Source organism: Sphaerodactylus townsendi, linkage group LG02 (assembly GCF_021028975.2).
Source record: "Sphaerodactylus townsendi isolate TG3544 linkage group LG02, MPM_Stown_v2.3, whole genome shotgun sequence".
Taxonomy (NCBI): Eukaryota; Metazoa; Chordata; class Lepidosauria; order Squamata; family Sphaerodactylidae; genus Sphaerodactylus; species Sphaerodactylus townsendi.
This window is the reverse complement of record NC_059426.1, coordinates 41,705,460-41,714,754: the sequence shown is the minus strand read 5'-3', so window position 1 is coordinate 41,714,754 and position 9,295 is coordinate 41,705,460. Positions and strand designations below refer to the sequence as shown.

Below are 9,295 nucleotides of genomic sequence, written 5' to 3'. Positions count from 1 at the left end.
TGCTTGCTGCACTAGGAAGTGCTGGATTTTAGGCTTTCAGCAAGAACAGTTTCACTTTCCAATTCTAAATCAGATTGAGTTTTGCAAGCAGCCATTTCGGTTCTTGGTTTCCTTCTTATGTTCCTTTCTGATTTCAATAAAGTTACCTGTTGGTATAATACTTTTGATATGACTTTCATGATACACAACAGAATCAGCCCAGTCCCTGGCATTTGTCATGGCTCAGAGAAGTGAAGAATAATTAACAGTATATATTGTGTGGGATCCTAAGGCATTGTTTCACTCACAGGTGTCCTTCAGCAAGCAGAAGGGCTCCACAGCGATCCCAGTACTTTCTCTGGTATGCTTGCCCATTTCCAGGTGAGTGCTGGAGATCTCCCAGAAAATTATAACTGATTTGCAGACTACATGGATCAGTTTCTCTAGACTGGAGATAATGGCTTCTTTGGAGGGTAGACTCTATGACATTTATTTATTTGTCAATTACATGTGCCACCACTCTCTCAAAAAGCAAGGCTTAGGGTGGTTTACATCAAAGTAAAATACAATTCAATGGTCTTAAAATTAATAATCTATCTATATAAAAAGCTAACCGTTCATTTGTGAGTAATGCTCTAACTCTGAAACCACTGGACCAAATGTTTTCAAAATTTCACACGCCGTCGCTCATGTATGCAAGCGTGTTTTCCGCACCTCCCCTCCCTCAGGTAACGCACCTGAGCCAGGATAAACGCTTTTTCCTAGCGCTCCATGGTGAAGGACATGCAGCTGACTGTGTGTAATTGTCACCCTTAGAATGTTCGTGCCCTTAGAACGTTTGCTCAGATGGCCAGATATGAGCAGTGAAAACAGTACATAGGTAACAACTCGAGTGGAAGTGAAATACATACACATGTTGCTGTGTGGTATGTCAGGTGGGGTTCCCCCCCCCCCTCACATGCAGGTACATTTCACTCTCTGTTCCTCACCTACTACTACCACACAACACACCTATTTTCATACACATTCAGCAGAGGGAGAGGGAAGGGACGGAGGGGGAGGCATGCAAGGGAAGAGAAGTGAGGGAGGGGACAGAGAGTAAGGGGTGGCATGCAAGGGGAGGGAGGGGGCCCAGCATCTGGATATGACCCATCCACCCTAGCGGAGGGAGAGGGAAGGGAGGTAGGGGTGCCATGCAAGGGAAGAGAAGTGAGGGAGGGGAGAGAGTGAGGGGTGGCATGCAAGGGAGGGGAGGGAGGGGCCAGGCCAGTCAGCCTAGATTCCCTGAATACTGAGGTTATAGTTCAGAAAACCAGGTTGCCACCAAGACACGCGTTACTCAGGCGTAAGCTTGGTAAAGCAACTGTGACATACTTTGAATGGCTGAGTCGCGCCCCTCAGAGGGTTTACTCAGAAGCGACACCCATTGCCACCACCCCAACTTACTCCCAGGTAAAGGATCGTGACCAGCCAGCCTAGATGTGTGGGAGGGGTGCCTTTCCATTCCCCCCCCCCAAGGAATGAGGTCACACACATCAATGACATCGCACATTATCAGCCTGCGTGTTTCTATGAGCATGTACTGCTGGCCTCTGCAATTGATTTGCTGCTACTGTTTCTTTCCCATTTCACTACAATAAGCCACAGCAATGCGTGGCCGGGTACCGCTAGTAATAAATATATCACAATTTAAAACCAACTTTATAAATGTCCTATTTTACATGGGTACATCCAGCAATCGAACAGTACAATTTTGCTGTAGAAATCTGTAAACCCCACCTACTTCAAGACAAACCGAATCACCCAAACTGGGCTATACAGGCTAACGGTTACTCTACTACAGAAATCAAAAGAGCTGCAAGACCAAGAACAAACCATAGGAATGAAGATAAATAGACACCCAGAGGGAAGATGATCTTACCATACATCAAGGGAATCACTGATCCAGTAGGGAAACTGATGAAGAAACATAACCTCTGAACAATCTTCAGACTTACTAAGAAAATTCAACAAATGCTACGTTCAGCAAAGGATAAGAGGATCCTCTATCTTCTGCAGGAGTCTACCGCATACCTTGCTTTGTTTATGTTCTAGAAATTATTTATATATGTGTATTTTTCAGGCATCTAAAGTAAGATGTACATTGATCAGAGTAATCAATATTAGTGTGGTGTAGAAAAGTAAACAAGAATCCTATGGCACCTGCAAGACAAACAGCATTTTATTCCAGTGTAAACTTTCATGGACTATAGTTCCACGTCTTCGGATGTAATGAGCGAATAACTCATTGCATCTGAAGAAGTGTGCTTTAGTCCATCAAAAGTTTATACTGGAATGCAATTCCCTTACTTTCATGTAACCACAAGACTATTTTATTTTGTGGTCCAAGTAGTTTGCAGTCTGAGTTTGCGTTTTATGGATATAAGCGAGAAGTGTGTGAGTACACACGTCCTCCTATGCATTCATTTTTATTTATATTTTACATTTATATGCCGTCAGTCTCCCAGCTTACATACCAGTATATATATAAAAATATAAAATGATAAAAGCAATACAAATACAAACATTCATAACATATACAAACATATACATATACAATTCATAACAAACAAAAAACATTCATAACAACTAGAACGACAGCGCCCTTCCAAATCGAGTTAGAAAGGTTTCATTTGGAGTAGGACTGCGGAGCCAGAACACTCGCTCTTCCGGAGCGATTGTTCGCCACTCTACCTCACGACCTTGAGGAGGGAGGGACAATGAGCTCACAATAGTCCCGAAGTCGAAGAGGCGGCTGGCTGAGCCGACGTTCGATGCCATCGACGCTCCGTTCCAATCTCCGCCCACCCCAGGCAGTCCTCGCCTCTGATTGGACGAGCGGTTCCCCGGGAGCTGAGAGTCCCGCGCTTCGCCATTTTCGCCCGGGAGCGAAGGAGTTGTGTGCGCGGGAACATCCCTGCGTGGGAGCAGCTGTGGCGGGTGCGCGAGAGGAAGCGGAGCGGGCTTCGCGCTCACTTTCCCTGCACGCCATGAGCTGCGCTGACTCCACCACGGGCCCCGGTCCCAGCTCCAGCCGCCTGCTGCCTCTTCTGGAGACCCTGGAGGACGCCGCCGCCTCGCCGAAGTCGCTGACGGACGCGTTGCTCACCCTCACCAAGTGAGTGCACCTCCTTGGTAACAGGAAAACAAAAAGAAAGCAGAGCTCATTGGGAGCCAGCGCTTGGCTCCTGCTTCTGTATTGGTTTGGGAACGTGAAGTGATGGAAAGGAGTGAGCCTCTGACCACGTGCAGAGTGCTTCTCCTTGAGCGGGCGGCTATGGTGAATTTGCGGCTGAATGTGCGGTTTGCTCTGGCCCGAGTATAGCGGGGCTACTACTTCGGCCCCCCCGGCGCCCGACTAATCCATCTTCAGATTGCCGACATTTCTATGTTTGGGGGACTAAAACAAGTGTGTGAATTCACACACTTGTTTTCTTGGAGTTGTGCAGTTTCCGTCAAATCGATATGCTCTCTTGTTTGCTTATGCACGATTTTCAGTGGCCAGTGACTTTTCTGACACTGCAGTGGTTATTTTTAGTCTGTATTGTAAACCAGGTAAATTTTCTGCAATACATAGAGGAAAACTGGTGCATAAGCAAAAACTAATTCAGCAGGTGAGATGCTCGGCTTTGAATATAAAGAACAATTTACCTGTTGAATTTCTTCGGGATCAGCATCCTAGAAAGACACAAATGCCTTCCCACTCAAAATATAAATAGTCCTGCTCTTCTTTTTTCAGGAAATCCCGCGTGTGTGACTGTTTTCTGTGGTATGTGAATTGCGAAAAATATCTCAGTGTGCACTTGATCTGAACTCTAGTGTTTGCAGTATCATTTGTATGTATGTTTTCCAGTTACAGTTAATATACACTGCAACTGGCATTACCAGAATATGAAGGCAGTTGCAAGGTGAGGGATGTCATGGGGTTTTGGTGAGGGGCAGCCTAATATTTTGTATGTTGAACATATATGTGATTCTCCCTAAGTTCAACATTCCCTGTTGAAAGTTCCTGTTTTGCTGTCAATGGAGGCTAGCCCATCCGCTCTTTGGGTGAAGGATGTCCCTGAGCGCTACAAGAATAAATTACTTCCATTTAGTTATATAGGCAGTTTTTAAAATAAGTTCATTTGCACACTGATGCATAATGGGCCTGTTTTGTCTGTCACTAGCTACATCCCATATTACAGACTGTTCACTGTTTATTGCAGGGTTCACTGGACAGCGCAAAAAACTGAGTCAGTCACACTACTTCATCTGGTGGAATGCAACAGTGTAATGTACTCCTAGATTTTTGAGAATGTGGCAGAGTATTAGGAACTGGCTACTGTTTGTAGGAAGAGAGATGTACTACCATATTGAATATCTTAATTATGAATGAATAGGTGTTTGAATTGGGTCAAGTAGTTGTCACCACACCGAGTCAGCGCAATACTGTGCAAAGCTACTCCAGTTTACGCCTGTTCATTTTAATAGCTTAGACTGGAGTAATTCTGCATAGGATCGCATCACTAGTGTTTCATCAAGTAAAGCAGTCTCCTTTCAAGCCTCGTGCATTTCACTCTCTGAACTGTAATTTTTCATTTGGATAGGTTCGACCCAAAAACTCATCTTCAGTGATGCTTTAAAAAGTGAAATTTTCTTGTCTAGTTGTGATTGGTTTATGTGAGGTTGGCTAACCAATACTGATTTGTATGTTTTCTATATTAGTCGCCTAACTGGTGAGGAAGGAAAAGAGTTTGCTGCAGAAGTTGGGAAACATTTTTCACAGCTCTACAAGATATTTAAGGTGTGTATTTAAACCTCTCTATTTATTTTCTGTGGCCTGATTGGCTATAGCTGTCCCAGTGCTACAGGCCATATCAAAAATTATTTTATTTATTTATTTATCTGGCTGTATCCTGCCCATTCCTGGCAGATTGGGCTTAGGGCAGCTTTTATCAATAAATATGGATGATATTAAATATAGAAATAAATTAAAATCCCAATATAAAGCTAAAATTAGAAACCAAATGACGTCAAACTCCACAAGGGGCCCAGTATCGTATTGAAGGGACAAGATAATCAAATAAGGATATTGCAGAATAAATAAGAAAGGGGGAAGGGGAGGCCAGTAAAATGGAATCTCTGCCCTAAACCATTGACCTGGTAGAACAATTGTAGACCATGCAGAATTGCTTTATGGATCTGAAAGAGAGTTCCTCTGGGCTGGAGTCAGAGCCAAAAAGGCTCTGGCTTGGTCAAGGACAGCCAGGTAGCTTTAGGGCTAGGGACTGCCAGTAAGTTATCTCCTAATGAGCAAAGTGCTCCTTGAGGGATAATGGATGACAATCCCTCTTTGAGGGATAATGAATGACAATTAAGGGCTTTGAAGTTTGATACTAAAACCTTGAACCCAATTCTGTACTCCCATCTTGAGCCAGTGCAGCTAATGGAGCAGTGGTCACATACGTGTCTACCATGGGGTCCCAGTAAAGACCAGCACAACTGTCTTGACTTTGCTGGTTGCTGTTGCCTGAGTGGTTCCAGTTTGTACTATCTCTCTCATAGTACGTGTAGATGCATTTTACAATCACACCTCACAGTGCCGTCATGTGCAGAGTTATTCTAGTCTAAGCTAAATGTTTTAAATGTATTTAGATTGGAGTAACTATATGTAAGACTAGCGTGGCCCGGCCACGCGTTGCTGTGGCTTATTGTGGTGAAATGGGAAAGGAACAGTAGCAGCAAATCAATTGCAGAGGCCAGCAGTACATGCTCATGCAAACATGCAGCCTGATACTGTGCGATGTCAGTGATATGTGTGCCCGCATTCCTTGGGGGGGGGGGGGATGGAAAGGCACCCCTCCCACACATCTAGGTTGGCTGGTCATGATCCTTTACCTGGGAGTAAGTTGGGGTGGTGGCAATGGGAGTCGCTTCTGAGGAAACCCTCTGACGGGTGCGACTCAACCATTCAAAGTATGTCATGGTTGCTGTACTGAGCTTACTCCTGAGTAATGCTTGCCTGGTTTTCTTAACTGTAACTGCAGTATTCAGGGAATCTAGGGTGCCTGGCCCCTCCCTCCCGTCCCTTGCAAGTTGCCCCTCACTCTCTTCCCTCTCTCCCTTCTCTTCCTTTGCATGCCACCCCTCCCTCCCTTCCCTTTCCCTCCGCTAGGGTGGGTGGGTCATATCAAGATGTAGGGCCCCCTGCCTCCCCTCCCTTGCATGCCACAGCTCACTGTCTCCCCTCTCTCACTTCTCTTCCCTTGCATACCTCCCCCACCGTCCCTTTCCTCTCCCTCCCTCTCTTCCCTTGCATGCCACCCAGTGGTGGGATCCAAAAATTTTAGTAACAGGTTCCCATGGTGGTGGGATTCAAACTGTGGCGTAGCGCCAATGGGGCTGGGCGGGGCACGACGGGGGCATGGCCGGCCATTCCAGGGGCGGGGCATTACTGGGCGGGGCTGTGGCAAGGACAGCGAGCCAGCTGTGCCGGTCCCTTGGGTGGGAAACGAATGCACGCGATGAGCGCTAGGCTGCCACGCGACGCCTGGTGCACCTCCCTGCTAGACTGCTTCTGAAGTTCTGCAGCTGGCTACTTCTGAGAGAAGGGGCGTTAATCTAAGGCAAAAAATCAATGGGACAAAAAATCACCAATTAGGTAACCCCCTCTCGCACAATAACAAAATAATTAGTAACCTACTCTCGGGAACCTGTCGCGAAAACTTCTGGATCCCATCTCTCGGATGCCACCCCCCTCCCTCTCTCAGTGGCAGTGGTAGGTTGTGTTAAGAGCTTCGTGGTATCTAATCCTGAAGGAACCGGGTTTGATTCTCTGTCTCTGTCAGCCTACTGAGCTGTGGAGGCTTATCTGGGGAATTCAGATTAGCCTGGGCACTCCCACACACGCCAGCTGGGTGACCTTGGGCTAGTCACAGCTTCTCGGAGCTCTCTCAGCCCCACCTACCTCACAGGGTGTTTGTTGTGAGGGGGGAAGGGCGCAGTGAGATTGTCAGCCCTCTTTGAGTCTCCTACAGGAGAGAAAGGGAGGGATATAAATCGTCAAACTCCTCCTCCTCCTCCTCGTCCCCTCTCCCTCGTGTGTATGTGTGTGTATGTGTTTCACTTCCACTCGAGTTACTGCCTATGTGCTGTTTCCACTGCTCAGCTTTGGCCATCTGAGTGAACATTCTAAGGGCACGAACATTCTAAGGGTGACAGTTACACACAGGCCCCTCCCTGTCCTTCACCAGGGAGCGCCTAGGAAAAGGCTGCTTTTTACCTGGGCCAGGTATGAAATTTCAGGCATGTGAACATCTGAAAACACTCTCGCCTGACTGACTATAGTGGCTGGGAATTTTCAGAGGAATTGGCCCAGCAGTTACTGAGGTACCCTGTCATCAACACATACACTGTTAGCTTTTTATATATATAGATTGCACCTTTAATAGAACATTCCACAGCAACCCATCTGTATCATAAAGCAGCTTTTGATGTTGTGCAGTGGAGCTCTTGTGGGGGGAAAAAGGACCATTGTCTGCATACAGTTACAAGCGAAAGCATTTGCACAAGCGCAAAGAGAGTTGAAATTGTGACTGGGTTTTGTGTATTAAAGATCTTCTCCTACTCAAGCACTCATTACTTGACCCATGGGATGACATCACATCACTTACTAGGCAGGCTATTTATTCCATTGCCTTTCCCAGTCATCTACACTTTACCCCCAGCAAGCTGAGTACTTATTTTACCGACCTTGGAAGAATGGAAGGCTGAGTCAACTTTGAGCGGGTTACCTGAAATTGACTTCTGTTGGGATTGAACTCAGGTCTTGAGCAAAGCTTGGACTGCAACGTGACATTCTGTGTCATGGCATAGTAATGCATTTCTTGAGTCTTTCACAGTGGCATGAACTCTGTTGAGCATAATATATTTGAATTCTGTTGTGCAATCATAGAAGCTAACTGTGAGTGTAGCATGTAATGAGATATTTAAAAACTAATATGTGGCTCGTTTATAGCACTAATAATATGTCATCGGTCTTTAATCCAGAACAGCAGAACTAATTTAACTGATTAATATGTTACATGAGATCAAACTTTTTTCCCCTCTATTTTGCAGACACACATTTCTACTGAAAATTCAGAGTTGAGCAGCTCAGCCTTACAAGCTTTAGGATTCTGTGTATTTAGTTCAAAGATTGCTTCTCAGCTATGTGGTAAAAATCTTTTTATCCCTGGTTCAAAAATTGTTTGTATGTATTTAATCCAGATCTGGTTCCGATAATACAGGAAGACTAACCAATAGTTTTAACTTCATTATGGCTAGAATAATTGACTTGTCCTAAGTTTTTTAATTGATTATTGTGAATACATCATACATGGGGTTGGATCCAGCAGAGATGTTCAATGAAGTTGGTTCCGATGTTGCCCAAGCAGCCTGCAGTTTAGACTCAAAACTTCTCTCTGAGGATCAGGAATACCTGACAAGCAGCATATGCTATTGGGCAAGACGCTGCATTCAAAAGGGTAGGGGAGGGAGGGAGAATCTGGCAAAACCACCCTTCTTTTACTTTTCCGCTTATGGCTTTCGTTGGCAGTGATATTAAGTCCCCTGGTCTTGTTGTAGTACCCCATCCTGTGAACTTTTTCCGTGACCACTTCTGCTGGGTCTAACCCATGCTGTTCATATCACATTGTGCATTTCTATGTTTGTTCTGACCTGAATCCGGATCCTGAATCATCAGAGTAATCAGTAGTGTTTTTGTGCCCCAGATGCGTGACTTGTGCTGAGAGAAGAATTGTAATTTGCTCATCAATTCAGTGCTTCTGAAATCCCTTTCTTGGGTCAACAGGCATGGATTATTTTACAGTAAAACTGGTGTGAAGCAAGAATGACTTTGAAGGGCTATTCTGCATTAGAGGTTGATAGTCATAAACTGGTAGACAAGGAGGAAAGGGACTTTTTTTTTTTTGCTCTGTATTCTTGTAGACGGTAGGTAAACTTTGCGATAGTCTTTAGTCCCCAATATTTTTGAGCTTGCAAATACATTTGGAATTCTGACATGGCACAATGGATACAGCAGCAAAATGGCTGCTATGGGAGGCAGAGTCAGCTGTGAAATTATTGCCACAGCTTAACTTCAGTAACAGTGATGATCCTTGTGCATTGTCAGCAGCTGATGCTAAAGCAACATGTTAAAAAATCTGCACAACCAGTGAGAAAAAGATCTATCTTTCCTCATCCATGTCCTGAAAACACTTGGTATCATAAAAGGTGTTGACTGTACCATGGTGCC

At 45.1% G+C, this 9,295-nt stretch overlaps 1 protein-coding gene across 2 annotated transcripts in view; it reads left to right on the top strand.

Annotated features, from left to right (window-relative positions):
* Positions 1 to 2,877: 2,877 nt before the first annotated feature.
* The window catches only part of RIF1 (replication timing regulatory factor 1), a 43,362-nt gene continuing 36,944 nt past the window's right edge, over positions 2,878 to 9,295 (top strand). For both annotated transcript variants that reach the window (XM_048484370.1, XM_048484369.1), the window contains exons 1-3: positions 2,878 to 3,136; positions 4,726 to 4,804; positions 8,119 to 8,215. In XM_048484370.1, the coding sequence (XP_048340327.1) occupies positions 3,009 to 3,136; positions 4,726 to 4,804; positions 8,119 to 8,215 (304 nt within the window). In that variant the 5' untranslated portion in view covers positions 2,878 to 3,008. The remainder of the gene's footprint in view (positions 3,137 to 4,725; positions 4,805 to 8,118; positions 8,216 to 9,295) is intronic.